General features: G+C 43.0%; 1 protein-coding gene across 2 annotated transcripts in view; it reads left to right on the plus strand.

Moving 5' to 3' along the window:
* Positions 1-1,416: 1,416 nt before the first annotated feature.
* slco1e1 (solute carrier organic anion transporter family, member 1E1) overlaps positions 1,417-20,904 on the plus strand; it is a 24,951-nt gene continuing 5,463 nt past the window's right edge. Inside the window, exons 1-9 of one of the 2 annotated variants that reach the window (XM_048267866.1) lie at positions 1,417-1,621; positions 3,922-4,102; positions 6,178-6,319; positions 7,334-7,466; positions 7,891-8,018; positions 14,865-15,011; positions 16,797-16,895; positions 17,605-17,826; positions 19,743-19,907. In XM_048267866.1, the coding sequence (XP_048123823.1) occupies positions 4,004-4,102; positions 6,178-6,319; positions 7,334-7,466; positions 7,891-8,018; positions 14,865-15,011; positions 16,797-16,895; positions 17,605-17,826; positions 19,743-19,907 (1,135 nt within the window). In that variant the 5' untranslated portion in view covers positions 1,417-1,621; positions 3,922-4,003. The remainder of the gene's footprint in view (positions 1,622-3,921; positions 4,103-6,177; positions 6,320-7,333; positions 7,467-7,890; positions 8,019-14,864; positions 15,012-16,796; positions 16,896-17,604; positions 17,827-19,742; positions 19,908-20,904) is intronic. The other variant, XM_048267867.1, reaches the window with a different exon arrangement.

The following is a 20,904-nucleotide window of genomic DNA, read 5'->3' on the forward strand; positions in this document are numbered from 1 at the left end:
CCCCTGCACTTAAAAATCTGGTGCTAGTTAGCCGATGCTACCAACAGATTTTCGATGGGGGTGCCTCGGGCATCGGCCATGCAAATTAATCACTGTTTTACACCATTTACGAGGCTCAAAGTAGCTCCACACTTCATTGGTAGACTTCCGAGGGCCCTGACATTTAAAACGAGACATTGAGAACTTCACTAATCACTAGTTTATTTACAAGACGATTTATACAGACAGTACCTTCAGGAAGTTTACCATTCGTTTCCATCTTGAATTTAGTCACGATAAGTCGAGCGACGAGTACGAATGAACAGGTATGATAAGGGATCAGATTCCAAAAATAATCCTGTGGAATGGCATGGATTCCAGATGCTTCCAGTAGCAGCAACTGGAATCAATGCATTTCCACGGAATTAATTTTGAGGCCAGATTTCGGAGTGCAGGTGACAAGCCGAGATGAGCAATGAGACAAAAGTTCACACTCGGTATCACGTTTCTACATACTTTAGGTCAATATAACACCGAACTTCTCCTTTAAAGGCTTGTATGCATGGTTAAAGGAAATGATCAATGAAATCTTCTCCAAAATGTTTGATTGGATCAGTGTAACTTATTCTTGTAACATTGAGTGATCCCTCAAAGCCATGTGCTTTCACTGAAAACCTCAAACCTCAAATGAATGGGAGAGGGGGATTGTGGGATACCCTCCCACAACCCTCCATGCCAGACGCTGGGAATCCTGGCATCGCTCTGACCAGGGCATACCAATCGCCCTCTGTGCCCAGACCTGCTAATGAGTAAAAGAGGATTCACTGTGTGTGCGCGTGTGTGTGTGTGCGTGTGTGTATCTGTGTCTCTCTCTTTCTCTCTCTCCCACTCTGTGTGTGTGTGTGTGTGTAGATGGTCTTTTCTCTGTCTATCAGTGCTGAATGAATGCAACTATGGGGGAGTGCAATGAGGGAGGGGAGAAATTAGAGAAGGAGAGAGAAGAGAGTAAAAGAGACAGAGGGAATGGGAGAGAGAGAGAGAAGAGAGTGAAAGAAGTGAGGGAGAGAGAGTGAAAAAGTGTGAGGGAGGGAGGGAGTTATTAAAGGGGGGAGCAGGCGATGGGATTATGGGGTAGAATGTGTTGAAAGCAACCAAAGCTCTCGGCTCCTCAGGCTGAAAACATGAGCAGCCGCCGATGAAGCAGCAGGCCCACATCTCTACACACCACACTACACCACACACACACACCACACCACACACACATCACACACACTACACCTCACACACACACCACACCACACTACACCACATCACGCTGACTCCTCCCTCTCCACCTCTCCCTCCCTCTGTACCTATCTCTCTCCCTCCCTCTCTCTCCCTCCCCTCTCTCTCTCTCTCCCCCACTCTCTCTCTCCCTCCCCTCTCTCTCTCTCTCCCCCACTCTCTGCCTACACTGTTTCCCATGACGGCGCTAGCTTCGGCTCGCCATCCCACCTCAGACATGGAGGTGCCTCTGTTCAGCTGACGCCTGCTGCCGGCCGCACCGCGACCTCTGGAGGGTTAGGCCAGGAGGAACGGACACGGGACAGCCAACCAGTGACCCGGCACGGACCCTGACGGATCTGACGCAGCTCCGGTCCCGGTAAGGTTGGGATTCGATGCCGTTGGGGGTTTGACGTTGATGCACATTCCTTTCTGACAGGCGGTGTAGCAGTCCGTTGATCCCCAGAGAAAGAGCCCTGTGTGTGTGTGTGTGTGTGTGTGTGGGGATGAAGCAACAGGGAAGAACTCTAGAGACTCAGGAGGACAGGACAGAGTCTGACAGCCAACAAGGGACATGGCAGGTTCAGACTTAAATTTAAGTAGCTGAAATTAGGGGGTGGGGTGTGTGTGTGTGTGTGTGTGTGTGTGTGTGTAGCCTTACCTCAGTGTCAAGGAAAAGTTTGGGTTGTATCATCTCACAGTAAACTTGACTAAGTCGGCATGCAATCATAATCCTATAACCTTAAAGGAGAATTTAAGCGTTTTTTTCACATAGTTCTCTGTTTCTCAAGGTCACAGAGTACTGCCGGTACTAAATAAAACAAATTAATGAACGAATACCTAACTTGAGTTGCTGCAGCCAACAGCTAGAGCTGCAAGGCAGCTGCGGTTCTACACTCTGGGGGCATGTTACTGAGCCCCCATGTTTATGCCCCCAGAGTGTAGCTGCTGTAGCTGCTTTAAACATGCAATACTGTGGCGCTGTCCTTATTTTCTCTGCATAGATTTTACTTGATTTGTTACAGCAGAAGGAAAATACAAAATTGTGATTGTCTTGATTTTAGATGTTTCGTTTTTTGTTTTATTTAGACAGGGCATAAAACTGTTTCAGAGGCAATGAAAAAAAATGTGTGTTTAGATGTCTAACATCATGACACACGTAACATTGATTGTAGCAAAGTACAAAGTTAACAGAAGACGATCCAGACAATCCTCTGTCAGATTACAGCCTGTCGCCTTAATGCAGAACCTTTTAAACGTTCTTGAAGAGCAGACACCTAGAATCCTAGAATCACGAAGGCGTTGTGATTGTTGTTCGTGTAAGAGTGGGGAGACTTACACAGCTGTGCTGGGAGTAGGTGAGAGTTGAAAGATCAAAGTTCACAGCTGTGTCACAGCTTCCTAGGAGACAGGGGCGTGCAGAGACCTTTGAAGGGGCAGGGGCTCAAATTTTAAAAAAGGGCACATGGAACAAAATTTTCTGAAAACGTGTTAACTTTATTTAAAACTTAATTTTGATTACATCCCAATAGAGAATACATAGGCTACATGCAAATTATATCAAAATAATTCCTATTCCCTAGCCTATAAATCTTTAATCATCTGACATCAGCTGGACATTTTTTTTTTTTATTCTAGCATTATGCTATTTCAATGATGATGGTGGGACAGGCTATTATATGGTTTAGCAAATTAGCCTAATGTACTGATAAACATTTTATAAAGATTTATTCATTATGTATCAAGAACAATGAAGAATTTTCTCTCCTTGGTTCTGAAAATTCAATAGGAGTGCATGTACTGTAGGCCTACTGTAGCCAGGGCACAGACAGATAAATCTTTTTAGTTTTCAGTAGGCTATTGTCTACACAGAGATCATAGACCATAAGGCTGCATCTTATTGATTAAATTCAAAGCTAATTTTAATAGCCTAGAAATCTAGACGCACCCTCGCGGCAGCAAATATGTTATTGCCTAGTCCGGCTATAATTTTAATATTTATCACAGTGAACTACCACTATTAGCAAGCTGGTGTCTTGTAGATTCACGTGCTGTGCGTGTGGCCACTGAGTGAAATGACCGTAATGTAGCCTACTGTAAACAGAGAACGACGTGTGGAGTTGGGTTAGTTAAACAACTACAGTAGCCTATGTCGTCGGCTTATGACGATTTAAAAAAGGTTTGCCTACTCTGTTTTATGAACTAGGTCTACTAACCTAAGCTACTATAACATAGTAACCTAAACAGAATATGTTATGAACATATCAGCCTTAGATTTTCGAAGCTGCCAGGTTGTTGAGATGGATGGACCATGACATGGTTAAAACGGGTTTGATAGCCTACTTCATTAAACATGAAACAACTTTAAACATTTTATTCTACATTTTATCTCTAAGCTGAATACTATTGCATGTTCAGATAGGCTAACTGCCAAGTGACCTTACCGTGCTCCCAAACGTCTCCTGCAGCACTGTGCCTGCGTGCACCTTCTGAGAGTTCACTGAATGTATGACGTCACGGATTGGTGGCCGCAAGGCATTTCAATTAACACAGAAAATTGTTATTTTTGTAAATTTCTAATTTCACATACTATTAATGAGACATTTTAGCGAATATTCACGTTGGAACTAGCGGAAGTATTACACATTTTAAAAAGTAAAAAACGGGTCTTGTCAAAAGGGCACTTGGACATCAAAGGGGCAAAAGGGCAGGTGCTAGAGCCCCTGTAGCCCCCCTTCTCTGCACGTGCCTGCTAGGAGAGATGATTGTGGCGGCGGACGAGGACAGGCTGACCAGCCGGGACGTCCTCTACGTGGCGGACAAGAAGACCCGGAGTGAACCCTGCTGCTCCACACTCAAGGTCAGAGGTCACGGCCTGCCGGCCACACCAGACAAACACACACATACACACACAGCTTACACTGCAAAAAATAAAATCGAACCCAGTGTTATTAATCTTATATTAAGATAAATAAAATCTATTTGGTATTGTTTTTAGCATGAAGAGACTTACCTAGTGCTCGGCAACACCAGACAAACACACACATACACACACAGCTTACACATAAGGCACATTAAACATATAACGGTACACACACACTCGCATTGGTCCAGACATCTATGGTTTTCACTTAGCATATCTGTAACATGTGTAGTCCATGATTTGAATAGTTGTGTGCCATAGGAATCTCTACTCGTAATTATGCATTATTGAACTTCAGAACTCTTAAAGGGAAACTTGGCAGGATTTCCCCCTCTGCTGGAGAAATTGTGCATTATGCTATTTCAAACTGTGGAAAAAGGTAACGATAAAGCACATGGATTTGTTTACAAGCTAGCAAAACGGTTAGCATGAGTTCGGCAGACAATGTGGATGTTACAAGGTAAGAAACACGATTTAAAACGAGTTTCTTGTTTCTCACTTCTATTTCCGGGACGGTAGTCTCAATGTTGCAAGGTTGGTTTTCCACCTGGGGACGCTAGGGGCAGCGGGAAAAGTCACCATTTTCACCGGAACAGGTCATTTAACCATCCAAATGATTTCTAAACAGGTTTATTACGTTGAAATAGTTGCCAAGTTCCCCTTTAAGACTTTTTGGTTACACTTTACTTGACAGTATCGACATAAGAGTGGCATGACACTGTCATGAACATGTCATAAACAAGTCATAAACGTTTATGACATAACGCTTCTGTCATTAAGTGTCATTCGGTTTTTGTCATAACAAGTTAGGGTTAGGTTTAGGGTTAGGGTTAGGATTAGGGTTAGAGTTAGGGTTGGGATTAGGATTAAGGTAAGAGTTTAGGATTAGGGTTAGGGTTCATGTGTCATGACAGTGTCATGTGTTCATGACAGTGTCATGTCACACTTATGTCGATACTGTCAAGTTAAGTCAAGTAAAAGCTGACTTTTTCCCTTCTGACTCACACACATCACTTGAGGGAAGTGATAGCAAGCTGCAACCCCTTGGACAAGCAAGTCACGTAGAGAGATTTGATTGGATATGACAAGCAAGTCACGTAGAGAGATTTGATTGGATAGGACAAGCAAATCTTGAGAGTCACATAGAGAGATTTGATTGGATTAGACAAGCAAGTCACATAGAGAGATTTGATTGGACAGGACAAGCAAGTCACATAGAGAGGTTTGATTGGATTGGACAAGCAAGTCGTGTCTAAGCGTGACTTGATGTTCGTGGAGATAAGAATGGAATGTTTTTGGGGACTGTGCGAGTTTCTAACTTTAGAGTCATTCTCACCCCTGGGCGTGTTCTCAGCGGACACCTGCTCTAAATAAACAGGCGGCGCAATCCTACCTGATGGCATGAGTTGAGCATGAGTTGGGCATGAGCATTAGAGGGGCATGGGTCATGAGCATGAGTTGGGCATGAGCATGAGTTGGGCATGAGTTGTGCATGGGCATGAGTTGGGCATAAGCATGAGTTGGGCATGAGTTGGGCATAAGTTGGGAATGGGTCATGGGCATGAGTTGTGCATGGGCATGAGTTGGGGCATGAGCTGGGCATGAGCATGAGTTGGGAATGAGCTGGGCATGGGGCATGGGGAATGGGCATGTTGGGCATGAGTTGGGAATGAGCTGGGCATTGGGCATGGGGAATGGGCATGAGTTAGGCATAAGCATGAGTTGGGAATGGGGCATGAGCTGGGCATGGGGCATGAGCTGAGCATGGGGGATACCCTTCACTTCTCTGTGCGTGCAATAACTGTCTGACACCACTGGCCTAGTTTAGCATAATTCACTGGAAGTGGCTTAGACCAGTTAGCCTCCCATTTAGCTATGCTAAAAAAGGCTAGCGATGTCAGACTGGGTTAACCTTAAACCTTAAACAACTTATTTTAATCATTCCTACTTCTCTCATCACTCATTTGTGTTTTCGCCCGTGTCTTGCTCCTGTCTGATTGGTTTGTGGTCAGATGTTCATCGTAGCGCTGTCCTTCGCCTACTTCTCCAAAGCACTGTCGGGCACCTACATGAAGAGTGCCATCACCCAGATCGAGAGACGCTTCGACCTCTCCAGCTCCCTCATCGGACTCATAGATGGCAGCTTCGAGATGGGTATGTCACAGAGCTCATTTGTTTCTTATCAGCAGGGACGACGCAGGGGGCCCCCAGAGAGTCCCCGATAATACTATATATTATCAGGGGGGCCCAGAATTATTGTCTGTCATAGGGTCCAAATTGTCTAGCAGCGCCCCTGGTTGTCAGAGATGGGTATGACACAGAACTCATCCAGTATGTGTTAGTTATCAGACATGGGTATGACGCAGAGCTTATGTGTTAGTTATCAGACATGGGTATGACACAGAGCTTATGTGTTGGTTATCAGAGATCAGAACAACTCAGAGTTTATGTGTTAGTTATCAGAGATCAGAACAACACAGATAAAAGAACACAGGTATGTGTGTTTCATTGTAGACGAGTAGGACTCTACAATGATTTCAGATGAAAATCATCAGAGATTGCAGTCTATCTAGATGCTGAGTTTCTCACTGATTGGACTGGCTCATTTCCTGTAATGGGTGCACACTACAAGCTCATTTCCTGTAATGGGTGCACACTACAAGTTGGGTATATAGCAGAGAGGAATTCAACTACATGAACAGTTTAACAATCAGCCTAGCAATATGGACTTATAGAATTTTAGTACTGATTGATCGATTAAAATACACAGTTATGTAGGCCTATAAAACATGGTCTGTTGTGTAACTGATAACTGAATATGGACTTAATAACGTCCTTGTATCCTTGTATGGTCTATGAGATCATGTAACTGAGCATGTTGGTTTATGAGATAAACGGTTTATGAGATAAAGTACACTTAAGACCAAACTGTTCTCAGATTCTCTTTGATAACTGATTAAATGCACTTCCTTCTAATTAGATGCACTCTGCCTTTTCATGATTTTTAAAATAATTCTACTTTGTGTCTTTTACTGTATGTCTTTTGATTCTATTTTATGTACTTTTACTTTTCAAAATCTTTTGACTATATGACTTAACCATGTGTATGAGATGTGCTATATAAATAAACATGCCTTGCCTTGCCTTGCCTTGCCTTGCCTTGCCTAGGTAATCTGCTCTTCCTGGCGTTCGTGAGCCACTTTGGGGCAAAAATGCATCGGCCTCGCCTGATCGGGATTGGCTGCTTCCTGATGGCCGTGGGCTCACTACTGACCGGCCTGCCACACTTCTTCATGGGACGGTGCGTTACATATAAGACATGCTGTGTGCTAACACTGTGATGTATGGGGCATGCGTTAAATATAAGACATGCTGTGTGCTAACACTGTGATGTATGGGGCATGCGTTAAATATAAGACATGCTGTGTGCTAACACTGTGATGTATGGGGCATGCGTTACATATAAGACATGTGTGAGAGTCTATCTCTCTGTGTGTGTGTGTGTGTGTGTGTGTGTGTGTGTGTGTGTGTGTGTGTGTGTCTATCTGTGTGTGTGTGTGTATGTGTGAGTGTGTGAGTCTCTCTCTGTGTGTGTATGTGTGTGTGTGTGTCTGTGTGTGAGTCTCCCTCTGTGTGTGTGTGTGTGTGTGTGAGTGAGTCTCTGTGTGTGAGTATGTGTGTGTGTGTGTGTACATGTACATGTGTGTATGTGTGCATGTGTGCAGGTATAAGTTTGACACAGTGATCCAGAGCTGGGAGAATGACAGCATGAGAATCAGTCCCTGTCTGGACTCCAGAGCAGCGCAGGATCACCCAGAGGTCCAGATCGAGATCTCGCAGGACATCGACGCAGGTAGCCGCTCCGCAGACACCACAGGCTCTCTGGGTATTGGGTCACTTGCTCTCTGGGTACTGGGTCACGGGCTCTCCGGGTACTGGGTCACTGGCTCTCTGGGTACTGGGTCACAGGCTCTCCGGGTACTGGGTCACTGGCTCTCCGGGTACTGGGTCACTGGCTCTCTGGGTACTGGGTCACAGGGTCTGTTTGCTGTGTTACTGGTGAACTTAAAGGACAATTCCGGCGCAAATTGAACCTAGGGGTTAATAACACATGTGTACCGAGTTCAACCGTTCGCTGGGATTTGTTTTCATGCTAGTCGAATGTGACCAGTTTTATTGCAAACCGCTAATTAGTGTTTAACGCTAGCCTTCGGGGCACATGTACAGAAAAAGTCATCGCTATTTCTATACCACTAACAAGGCTCAAAATAGCACCACACTTACACGGTAGCATAATGAGGGTCTCTACATGTAAACCGAAGCATTGAGAACTTTCTAAGTGTACAGGCAGTTTATTAAAAAGAAACACATTATCGTTCACGTCTGGTTCACATACAGGCAGGCGCCTTGGGAAAACAGAACTCTTTGGGATGTGAAGTAAATCTCGTGTGAAACATTGTTGCCAAAAGAAAGCACTGAGCGCATAAGAGAAGCACTGAACGCAACAGGAGACATAAGAGATGGCGGGTTATTTGAACGAAATTGAAGACATCGAGGATGAACCCTTTCGGTTTGATGGACGTCCTTATCTTTTCGAGCTGCGGGAGCTCCGTGAAAGGGCTAAGAGAGAGAGAGCTACCTGTAGTCAATGCCGCAACACAGCCTTGCACTTCTGGAAACTGATGGTGTACCTGCGGACATTGTGAAGCTATGGCTACCGAAGAGGAGTAGGCTACCTGTGTTGCATGGAGTGGGACCTGTTGCGTCACGACACCCAAGAGATGCAGTGTTTTGTAGAGTCTGAAGATTTCCCCTCATTGATAAACAGGGCTGTAGTTGAAACTTTTTTCCATGTCCCGAAAAGAAATTGGAGGACTGCAAGAAATCTAGGAGTTGTTCTCGACAACCAACTAACCTTCTCATGTTGCCTCAGTCGCCCGGTCGTGCCGTTTCGCACTCTACAACATACGGAAAATGACTCAAGATGCTACCCAAGTCCTGGTTCAGGCTATAGTCATCTCATGACTTGACTACTGCAACGCCCTCCTGACAGGTCTCCCAGCCTGCGCAATGAAATACCTTCAGATGATCCAGAACGCGGCAGCGCGCCTGGTCTACAACCAACCCAAAAGGGCACATGTTACACTGCTGCTCATCCAGCTACACTGGCTACCTATGGCGGCCCGCATCAAATTCAAAGCTCTAACGCTTGCCTACAAAGTAGTTTCCGGTTCTGGTCCCGCCTACTTGAATGCCCTCATACAGACATACCCTCCTGAGAACCAATCCATAGACCTATGTCCTCTGTAGTGGACATAAGTCCTAGAAGCATACCCCTTTACCCCTTTGAGCTATTCTATCAATTCCTGTGGTCTTTTAAAGAGGACATCCTGGGCTTTCTAATGATATATCATGTGATTGGCTGGGTTGCTGGGAACCTCCTCTTCCTGGTTCTCAAAAATGGTTGACATCAAAACAAGCACAAGTTATTTACATTTTGAAATAATAGTGACTTTATGAATGTCCATTATAATGGACACCAGGACCAAAATATTTTGATTTTTTGGGAAATTTAGGAGATCATTTGTATAGGATGAATGAGGGGGTCAGATTTGGAGCTCTCAGGTGATGAGTGAGTGAAACAGAGATGAGGACTATGATCCTGTGCCTCAAGAAGATAGCGAGGAAGAGTAAGACTAAAAAAGGAATTATCGCAGATGAAAGAAAAACATGAAAATGAAATGAACAATCCAGAAAAAAGAAATACTGTCCAAAAAGGCAAATAAAGTAGTCTAGAAGGATAAATAACATTTTCCCTTATATTTGGTTAAGTTTACCCTTAATTTAATACCACTAAAAGCATAATTTGTCCGTTTTTGTCTATTTTCATGGCTACCTTTTCATAGTAAAACGGTCTTTTTGTCCACCACAGGGGACATGTTATAAATTTTTAAATAAAAATACATTTTAAAAAATAAAAATTGTAAGATGTTTTTTTAATCCTAAATAGAAAGGAAATCACAAAAAAAAGAAATTGTTGGACACTTTTCTTGGTTCCCAGGAGGATACTACCTCCAGACTGTTACGCTCCTCAGACGAACGATGTCTAGTTCTACCACCGGTACACTCAGGCCAATCCAAACTTTTCTCATCGGTTGTTCCTCATTGGTGGAACACACTGCCAATTCCTACAAGGGCAGGGACATCCTTCTCCATTTTCAAAAAACTCCTGAAGACCCAGCTCTTTAGCAGCGGTCCCCAACCACCGGGCCGTAGCCTACGACATGAGTTTAAAAAAAAATGCATGCAAACTAAATTAAATTTAATTCGCAATAATGTCACGCGTTTTACATGGCATAGGCCTATATGCAGTTGTTTGATTGCACGATGTTTGCATTTTGCAAGGTCTATTTTCTTAAGTCTGTCTGTCCCGCCACACTTTTACATATTGCCTTCAGCGCTGCGCAGCCTCAGGTCAGCTCACTTCACCTTCTTAGCGAACGGTAGTGTCACATGAAGTTAGCTAAACTGCTATAATGAGCAACAAAAAACAAGCATCTCACATAACGCTCACTCTTAGCGCGTTAAGAAGACTCAAAAGATATATCTTACCAAAGTTGTTTATATTCCTAAGTGTGTTCCCCGAAGTGTCCCTTATGAAGCTTCTTAACACGCTGCCTCTTACATTCGACGTTACAAAGGCGCTGTTCCAAGTGAAGGTGCTGAATTAGTTGGCATCGATTGCTCAGGAATCGATTTTCTACTTCACGTGAAGGTGCATGACGGCGTTAAGAAACTACGACGGAGTATTAGGGCCACACATGAAGAGAAAAAATATTTTTGCCATGGCAAGATTAAACTCGACATGTTGACTTTAAAGTCGACATGTCGACATTAAACTCGACATTTCGAGAATAAAGTTGAAATTTAATGTCGACTTTAATCTCGACGTGTTGACTTTAAAGTCGCCATGTCGACATTAAACTCGACATTTCGAGAATAAAGTTGAAATATCATATCTACTTTAATCTCGACGTGTTGACTTTAAAGTCGACATGCTGACATTAAACTCGCAATAGGCCCTACTGCCTACACAGTTTAAGCTATGTAGCCTACACTAATACACAATATGTTACATGAAAAATGGGCTTCAAATAGGTGTTATTTCAGATAGATTGCAGATATTCAGATAGATTGCGTCTTGTCTGTTAACTATCATTGCCGTCATCGTGAAGTGCTGTCTCGTGGTTATGGAAACTATGCCGTTTAGGCTAAATAGCTAGAAAAATATATGTATCCAATGATGTTTCTATACAAAATGTTATTTCACTCTGTTTTACGTGGTTAAGGCCACTGCACATCCAAATAACTGCCCTTCATGACCCACGGCGCCACTCTCCATAGGATAACATGGCAAAACTAATTTTTCTAAAACTGCTTTTCCATGTCTCACCTGTAATACGTAGCCTATAGGAGGCTAGAAACACAGGTATAGCCTAAGCATATATACTATTTTGATCTCGTGAGAGAATATGTGTGCATGCACTTTATTTATACACTTTGAGTGCATATGTGTGCAAGTAGGCTACTAGCCTACATGGGGTGGTCGGGAGGACAGCTTCATTCGTCCCTCCATAGACATTCAGCAATGGGCTGTTTTGCATCCATTACAAACAAGCAATGTGAAAGTCTAGGATTGGAGAGCACCTAGTATGCCTCTAGTGCATAAGCATGAAGTTGAACATTTAGATGCAACAACTAAATGTTTAGAACAACACTTTAATAATAGGCCTACAATAAATAAATAAACCGCTTGACGTTTAGGCTACTTTTGACCATCGCATTTATCGCCTGTAACTCCGTGATAAGGACCTAACAGCAAAGTATTTGGCTGAGCAACGTAGGTTAATATGTTCTATGTTTTGTCCACATGATATAGGCCTAGGCCTATGTCTAATCATTGTTGCACTCGAACACTCTGAATCATTGTTGCACTTGTTGCATTGTTTCATTCGTCCTCCCTTTCAATCGTCCCCGAAGGTCGTTCTCTCCAAACTAACTTTATTCTCAAAATGTTGAGTTTAATGTCGACACGTCGAGATTAAAGTCAACATGATAATTCAACTTTATTCTCGAAATGTTGAGTTTAATGTCGACATGGCGACATTAAAGTTGATACATCAAGATTAAAGTCGATATTACATTTCAACTTTATTCTCGAAATGTCGAGTTTAATGTTGACATGGCGACTTTAAAGTCGACATGTCGAGTTTAATCTCGTCATGGCAAAAATATTTTTTTCCTTCATGTGTGGCCCTAATACTCCGTCGTAAAGAAACACAACACGTTCTATGCAAATGAAACATTTCTCAAATTATTTCAGTAACATTTATTTTAAGATAGTTTAAGTTATCAGTAAAATATAAACTATTAACTAAATTATCATTGTCAGTAATATGTTCACACGATAGGCCTATGTTGTGACGGGTAGACTAACCGGGTAGGCCTATCCCTCGCTAATCATCCACCCTCCTTATCCTGTTGTGCCACTTGAGCCACTTCTTGACATGAGTTTAACAACTTCTTAAAATTATGTAATACACTTTTATATGAATGGTAAGGTATCTTACAATTATAATTGATTGGCAAGCAGCTGCAGTTACTTCTGTTTAATGCGGTATTGATAGATAGATATATACTTTATTGATCCCCAGTGGAAATTCAAGGTTCAAATAAAAAAATGATTGCCATTGGTTAATGTTTTCAATAAAAAGCAACCTATCTACAATAAACAGAGAGAGAGTTAAATACAGTATGGTGGGGAAGCAATGTAAAAAAAAGGCACCAAGCTTCTCGTCAGAGGAACATGAAGTTTTGCTGGACGAGGTGAGTTTGCACAAGGTGACACCGTTTTCCAGCTTTCGGAATAACTTGTGCAACAGCAACAAAAAAGGGCTATGGAGCGACATGGACTACACGGCGTTTTTGATTCAATACAAGTACACGTTGGATCGCTGCCACAGGCCTAGTTGGTCGCTTACTGGACACCACCATGCTTACCCATTTATAGATCTTAGCCATTTAGAGGCAAATTCTTTGCCAGCTTTTAATTATCAAAAGTGATTGCCAATTTGAACGCTTTAATGACATTACTAAATAGCCTAGGCTAATTACCACCATATTAGTTCTGATACCAAATAAAGTAAACTTCATAAATAGGCCTGCATCCATTGCGAACATATTTTATTATTAGTCTTAAAATGTCCATAACATAAAATCATTGTTGAGCCACAACATTGTCAACATACTGTCGGCCTACCATAGTTTGACTTGTACTGAGCTGCGGTGATTTCTAAAGACTGCTGCACAGTGGCGGCGACTAGCGTCTTGAGAGCTCAAACAACGCTAAGAGAGAGCTTAAGATACGAACGTGTGACTTACAGAAGATATACAGTACTTAGCTTGATTTGTGGGGACGACAAGTGGAACGGGGTGTATTGGATATGTTCCAAACAGTAGTGGGGGTTTTGGGAGAGACTGAGGCAGGGCCCTTTCTCTCGCAGCTGGTGCGCGATCACCTTGTTGCGCTTTCAAATGAGTTTGAGCGTTACTTCCCATCCTCCAAAGATCCACGGGCAAACCAATGAGTGGGTCCGCAACCCATTTGTCAATATCCCGAATAGTCCTAACTTGTCAGCGCAGGAGGAAGAGCAGTTGATCGAAATTGCAAATGACAGTGGGTTTTTGGATCAAAACAAAAGCACAATATCCCAAGACCATTTCCCACCACGTACTATCTATGCGAGGCCGGGTTTTCAGCAATGACTGCAACTAAGACCAAATTGCGCAATCGACTGGACATTTCAAACACACTGAGGGTGTCACTGTCTTCCATCACCCCCAGATGGAACCTTCTTGTTGCAGGGAAACAAGCACAGGGCTCCCACTGATTATATTCGTAATGCACGTTTAGTTCCCATGTTTTGTTCACATATTTTGTTAAGCATGTTCACACTAATAGATGTAGCTTCAAGTTGTTCAATATTCATAGTTCATATTGTTCAGTTTTCACTTCTTCAAGTTCACGTTTTTCACATGTTTCAGAAATCGTTACCTTCACTGTTCATACATAACTGGAGCTAGTTCTTTTCAAGTAATGCATCCACAACACATATGGAAAATGGAATCCCCGACCCCCCCTCTTCCCCGCCGGTCCGTGAAAAAAAAATAAAAATAGGAAACAAACCGGTCCATGGTACATAACAGGTTGGGGACCCCTGCTTTAGAGAACATCTCCTCTCATAGCACCACTTACAACAAGTCTTGCTGATCCTAGCACTTACCACCCATCTTGAACTGACACTCAACTGTTTAAAAACAGCCCTCACTGATGCACTTATTCTTACTGTACTACCATTTTTAAATTGTCCTAAAATTGTTGAGAGAATTGCTTTAAAACTTAAACTGTTTACCATGTTGTTAGTCGCTTTGGTTAAAAATGTGTCAGCCAAATGTAATGTGATGTAATGTAATGTAATGTAACATTGTTAGCTGAATGTGAAGCAGTGGGAGCCTTTGTAAGGACAGGAGGTAGCCTTGTGAAGATGTCTATCTGTGTGCGGGAGGGATGATGACTTTGTCTTTGCATTTGTATATTCAACCATGACTATGTGTGTGTGTGTGTGTGTTTCCTCCCCAGACTGTGTGAGGGATTCAGGTTCCCACATGTGGATCTACGTGTTTTTGGGGAACGCCCTGAGGGGTATCGGGGAGACGCCAGTCACGCCTCTGGGGATCTCCTACATCGATGACTACGCCAAGGCAGAGAACTCCGCCTTCTACATTGGTAAGTGCTCTCTCCCCCGCAGTAGATTACCATTCGCTGCTATTTGTGACGGCACCGCTCAAAGCAATGAGTTGTTTATCAAATGCATGTCAGTTGGTACTGGTGTGTGTGGGCACGGAACAGGAAGTGTGGGCACACCCATGCTGGCACACCCATGCTGGCACACTCATGTTGGCACTCTCATGGTGCCACCTACTGTATACGCACTGTGCTTAAGGGTACTAAGGGTACGGATACTAAGGGTAAAGGTACTAAGTTCAGAGTAAGGCCATCTGGTGTGCTTAAGGGTACTAAGTTCAAAGTAAGGCCATCTGGTGTGCTTAAGGGTACTATGGTCTAGTGTGCTTAAGGGCCATCTGGTGTGCTTAAAGGAAAATTCCGTTTTTTAGCACTTTAAGGTAGCCTGACGAGCCAGACCCACATTAAAATGTAGGGTCTGGGCACTCACCGTTCGCAGTGCTCAGTCCGAGGGGCGGGATAATCAGTTGTCTTTCAAATTCCCTATAGGAATAGGACAGCGGCAGCGGTATGAGTCCCATGCGTTTCCCACTAGCGAAACTAGTTGGATAGTTCAAACGTTTGCCAACTTAATAAAAGCTTAACTCGTGTCGCACTGTTCGCCAACAGCAACATCCATCTTATTTGTTTTCAAGTAGCAGGGAATTCAAGCCAAACCGTTGCAACTCTGCCATCAATCATTATGTTAAGCCCATCTAACGACTCTATACACGATTTCATTGGCCTGATTGAGTTTCGATTTCTGGAGCTCACAAGCCAACGGAGAGTTGCTAGACTAGCCCTGGCAGCAAATGTAATTTGCTGCCGGTAGGGGCAAGTCTAGATTTCTAGGCTAACTTTAAGGACCTTTTCTGGTTTGTTTTGGATGAACTAAAGTGGTGGACACCGAAATTTTGACGATTGGTCCTATCTCGACTTTTCTGACTCGTTTTGAATCGCCTTTGACTTCTCAGGGTGGCTGGCAATGGACATACTGTAGTAGGCTACTCAAACATGTCCTAAAACAACCCTTAACGTTCGTTTTCAAAACTGTGCAACTCACCGAGTGGTTAGTGGTGTTGATTATTAAAATATATCGGCGCAATGTATGATTTCCAGCCGTCTTATTTGCTATTGTGGAACTATTTTTTCAGACACCTCACAACCTCATATAAACTTTCGCTCAATTGTGAGCCTGAAGCATAGATGACAATGACAATAGATGACAATTTCGGTGTCCACCACTCTAGTTAATCCAAAACAAACCAGAAAAGGGCCTTAAAGTGCTAAAAACCTTTAAGGGTACTAAGTTCAGAGTAAGGCCATCTGGTGTGCTTAAGGGTACTAAGTTCAGAGTAAGGCCATCTGCTGTGCTTAAGGGTACTAAGTAGAGTAAGGCCATCTGCTGTGCTTAAGGGTACTAAGTTCAGAGTAAGGTCACCTGGTCATTGATAGCACTGTCAGCATAGTGATATGATGCTCTTAACAGTAGCTTTGCCAGCATAGTGACCTGATGCTCTTAACAGTAGCTTTGGCAGCACTGTATCCACACAGTCATGCTAATGAAGCAACTTGAACTGAAATTGAACTCAGAGAGAGAGAGAGAACACATGTGGAAACGCATAAGAAAGCTGAATAACTAGAATGCCTTACTCTTAGATTGTCTGCAGATGATCACCCTGTGTGTGTGTGTGTGTGTGTGTGTGTGTGTGTGTGTGTGTGCGCATTTGCATGTGCATGTATTTGTGTGTATGTGTGTGTGTGTGTATACGCGTTTCTTCCTCTCAGCTTGTTTGCAGACGATCACCCTGCTAGGACCAATGTTTGGCTTCCTGTTGGGCTCTATGTGTGCCAGACTTTACGTGGACATCGGCTTTGTTGACGTCGGTAAGAAGCATGTCCTTAAAGACAGTTACATCAGGCGCTTTACATACAGTACTGTGTGGAAATATGAATGATTATATATATATATATATGTGTATTTACATAGGAATGATTATATATGTGTATTTACAATTCTACATATGCATATTGTATACTTACACTTACACTTTTATGTTATGTTATGTTATGTTATGCTATGCTATGCTATGCTATGCTATGCTATGTTGTTATGTTATGTTATGCTATGCTATGCTATGCTATGTTATGCTATGTTATGTTATGCTGTGCTATGCTATGTTATGTTATGCTATGTTATGCTATGTTATGCTATGCTATGTTATGTTATGCTATGCTGTGCTATGTTATGTTATGTTATGCTATGCTATGTCTGTCTATGTACAGTTAAACCTATAATTATTCATACTATTGCCAAATCTTTACGTAATATGATTGCTTATATGACCACGGAAGTGCAGAAATATTTATATATCTATATAACATCTATTTTTCTGGTATACTAAGTATGGTCGTTTTGTCTTGTGCTTGGGTCATTTCCAGGCAGGAATGATAAAAATGCACTATAAATTAACATTTGGCATGGCTCTGAATAATTTGGGTCTTAACTGTATGTGCATGTGTATGTGCATGTATGCATGTTTATCTGTGTGTGTGTGTGTATGCATGTATGTGTGTGGTGTGTGTCGTCCTGCAGAGAGTGTGACCATCACCCCTAAGGATGCCCGCTGGGTGGGTGCATGGTGGCTTGGCTTCTTCGTGTCAGCGGGCATCATGCTGCTGTCAGGCATCCCCTTCTGGTTCCTGCCCCGCACGCTGCCCAAGCAGGGCGAGCTGCCCAACAACCCCTACACCCTGCCCGAGACGCCCGACCCGAGCACCGACGCCAATGCCGCCAAGCTCGCCGCCATCGCTAAAGGCAACGCCCTCTCCCATCCCTCGCTCACCCACCTTTACAGTCACCCGTGTTCAATCAGACAGTATATCACAAATGTTCCTGAATTGAAAAGTGCAGTACACTACGGAAATCATAACGCGGTAGAACACTATGGATTCCATGACTGGGGTAGCTGACAATGAGCTTTAAACTCATTCAGTCACATGTATTTACTGTATGACAGGCATGGCCTCAAAGCTCTTGAGTCTTTCCAAGACAGACAAAAGTATTATATTTTATAATTTTTTATTTTATGAGATCATCACCTTCACTGATTTAGCTTTAGCCTGCCAAAGAAAGGTCCAAGAAGGCAAACAAAGTGGTAAATGGACTGCATTTACAGTATACAGCGCTTTCCTGCATTTAAACAGTGCTTTTCTGCATTTGAACAGTGTTTTTCTGCATTTATATAAGCTTTCCTGCATTTATGAAGCCTTTTCTGCATTTTGTAGCGCTTTCCTGCATTTATACAGTGCTTTTCTGCATTTGAACAGTGTTTTTCTGCATTTATATAGCGCTTTCCTGCATTTATGAAGCGCTTTTCTGCATTTATGTAGCGCTTTCCTGCATTTATACAGTGCTTTCCTGCATTTATGTAGCGCTTTCCTGCATTTATACAGTGCTTTCCTGCATTTATACAGCACTTTCCTGCATTTATATACAGTAGCGCTTTCCTGTATTTATATTTCCCAAGCACTCAAAGCACCATATTTCATGTCTCACATTCACCCATTCACACACACACTCATACACCGATGGCGGAGGCTACCATGCAAGGAACTAACTTGCACATCTGGAGCACATTACCTCCACCACCCCGTATGTACCTACAGTAGTTCCCACCACCTCCACCACCCCGTATGTACCTACAGTAGTTCCCACCACCTCCACCACCCCGTATGTAACTATAGTAGTTCCCACCACCTCCACCACCCCGTATGTAACTATAGTAGTTCCCACCACCTCCACCCCCCCGTATGTACCTACAGTATGTACTGTACAGTATAACTGCCCCTTTGCTTTGACTACAACAGTATACAATTGAAGGCTGTGGAGGTGGTATTGTAGAGTATTAAGCAATGTACATAGAAAATAACAAACAGCAATATATTTTTGTGCGTGTGTGTGTATGTGTGCAAATAGGAGGGTGTGTGCAGCTCGTTCCTAGTATTCTGTGTATATGGTTTCAATGTAATTTAGTAACCTATTCTATTACAGCAATAGTATTGATATCACATTTATCAACATCAGTCATTAGTAATGTAAACACTGAAATAGCCCAATAGTGAGTACAAAATGAACAGTTGTACTTAGTCATTAAGTCATTAAGCAACCCAACAGTGAGGAGATTGTGAAATGTGTGGGCTACATGTGAGAGCGGATTTGTGTGTGCGTGTGTGTGTGTGTGTGTGTGTGTGTGTGTGTGTGAGTGTGTGTGTGTGAGGGTGGATTTGGCCTCCTCCAGACCAACTGCCTGGCCGGTCACCTGAGCAACGGCAGTCGGCAGGTCATTCACAGAGAATTACGCTTCTCACACACACACACACACACACACACACACACACACATACACAACACATAAAGGATTTCATCTCTTTACCTTACTCAAGTGCTAGAAACAGGGAAAATATTTGTGTGTGTGTGTGTGTGTGTGTGTGTGTTTGTGTGTGTGTGTGTGTGTGTGTGTGTGTGTGTGTGTGTGTGTGTGTGTGTGTGTGTGTTTGCATGGTCTTTGTGTTTGTATATTTTGGAGTTGTTTTGTATGTGTGACTGGGTTTGAATGTGTGTTCATGTGCTTTTGTGTGTGTGTGTGTGTGTGTGTGTGTGTGTGTGCGTGCGTGCGTGCGTGTGTGTGTGTGTGTGTATGTGTGTGTGTGCGTCTACGGTCTCCTCTCCAGGCTTCCTGCCCTGTCTGAAGCGTCTCTTGTCCACGCCTGCCTACTTCCTGTTGCTGTGTGGCGTGGTGCTGAAGTTCAACTCCTTCATTGGCCTGCTGACCTTCAAGGCCAAGTACATGGAGCAACAGTTCGGCCAATCAGCATCCAGAGCCAACTTCCTGATTGGTGAGTACATCACAATTTACTCTGCTAAACTCCGCCCCCTCTAAACAGGCCTTCAAGTAGGTGATCTGCCTAGGTTTTTATACACACACAGACACACAGACACACACACAATCACAAAACAGCAGACATGTGCAAAATAGCACATACATGTACACCATAAAGCCTCAACCACAACGACCCACATGAGATTGCTCTCTCCACAGCAGTAAATCTAGCAGTGTGTGTGTGTGTGTGTGTGTGTGTGTGTGTGTGTGTGTGTGTGTGTGTGTGTGTGTGTGTGTGTGTGTGTGTGTGTGTGTGTGTGTGTGTGTGTGTATGTGTGTGTGTGTGTTAGGGCCACAGAAAGTTCAGTCATATTACCTGGCTACAACAGAGCGGATTTAATCAAAAGCCTTACGGAGGGGTCCGGCTTTTCCCACACACTAAATCACAGGCATTCCTCAAATACCTTACACGCACTCACACACATTCACACACACACACACACTGTCCGCTGCCATGGCAACAAGATTACTTGAGTCTGAAAGTTACCTCCGACACAGAGGAAGAGTCTAAGGTATAGATGTTCTTCGGAAGATATTTTAGATACGTAATTAAATATACAGTTACCTGTAGCCCATCATTATTCACAGCCATGTTGATTTGTTAGTCAACACATTTTATTATCTGACCAAGAATAATTTTTTTTCCCGTTTTTTAGTTGTTCACAATTATTTCTAGCACAATATGCCTTATTTTGTCTCATGCTTATGCCATTTCCTGGCTGAAGAAGCCTTTAGGTAAAAACAAAACAAAAAAAAACAATCAAAATTTGGCTTGGATTTGAAGAATGGATTTGGGCTTGCCTGTGTGTAGACCTCCGCAATGTGTATTTCTACGCTTGCTGTCTGCTATATACTGCATACAATGGCTAAACTGTAGCACTGTTTGGTGATATTTTAATGTTCTGTAATGGCTATACTGTAGCACTGTCTGGTGATGTTCTAATGTTCTGTAA

Source organism: Alosa alosa, chromosome 17 (assembly GCF_017589495.1).
Source record: "Alosa alosa isolate M-15738 ecotype Scorff River chromosome 17, AALO_Geno_1.1, whole genome shotgun sequence".
Taxonomy (NCBI): Eukaryota; Metazoa; Chordata; class Actinopteri; order Clupeiformes; family Clupeidae; genus Alosa; species Alosa alosa.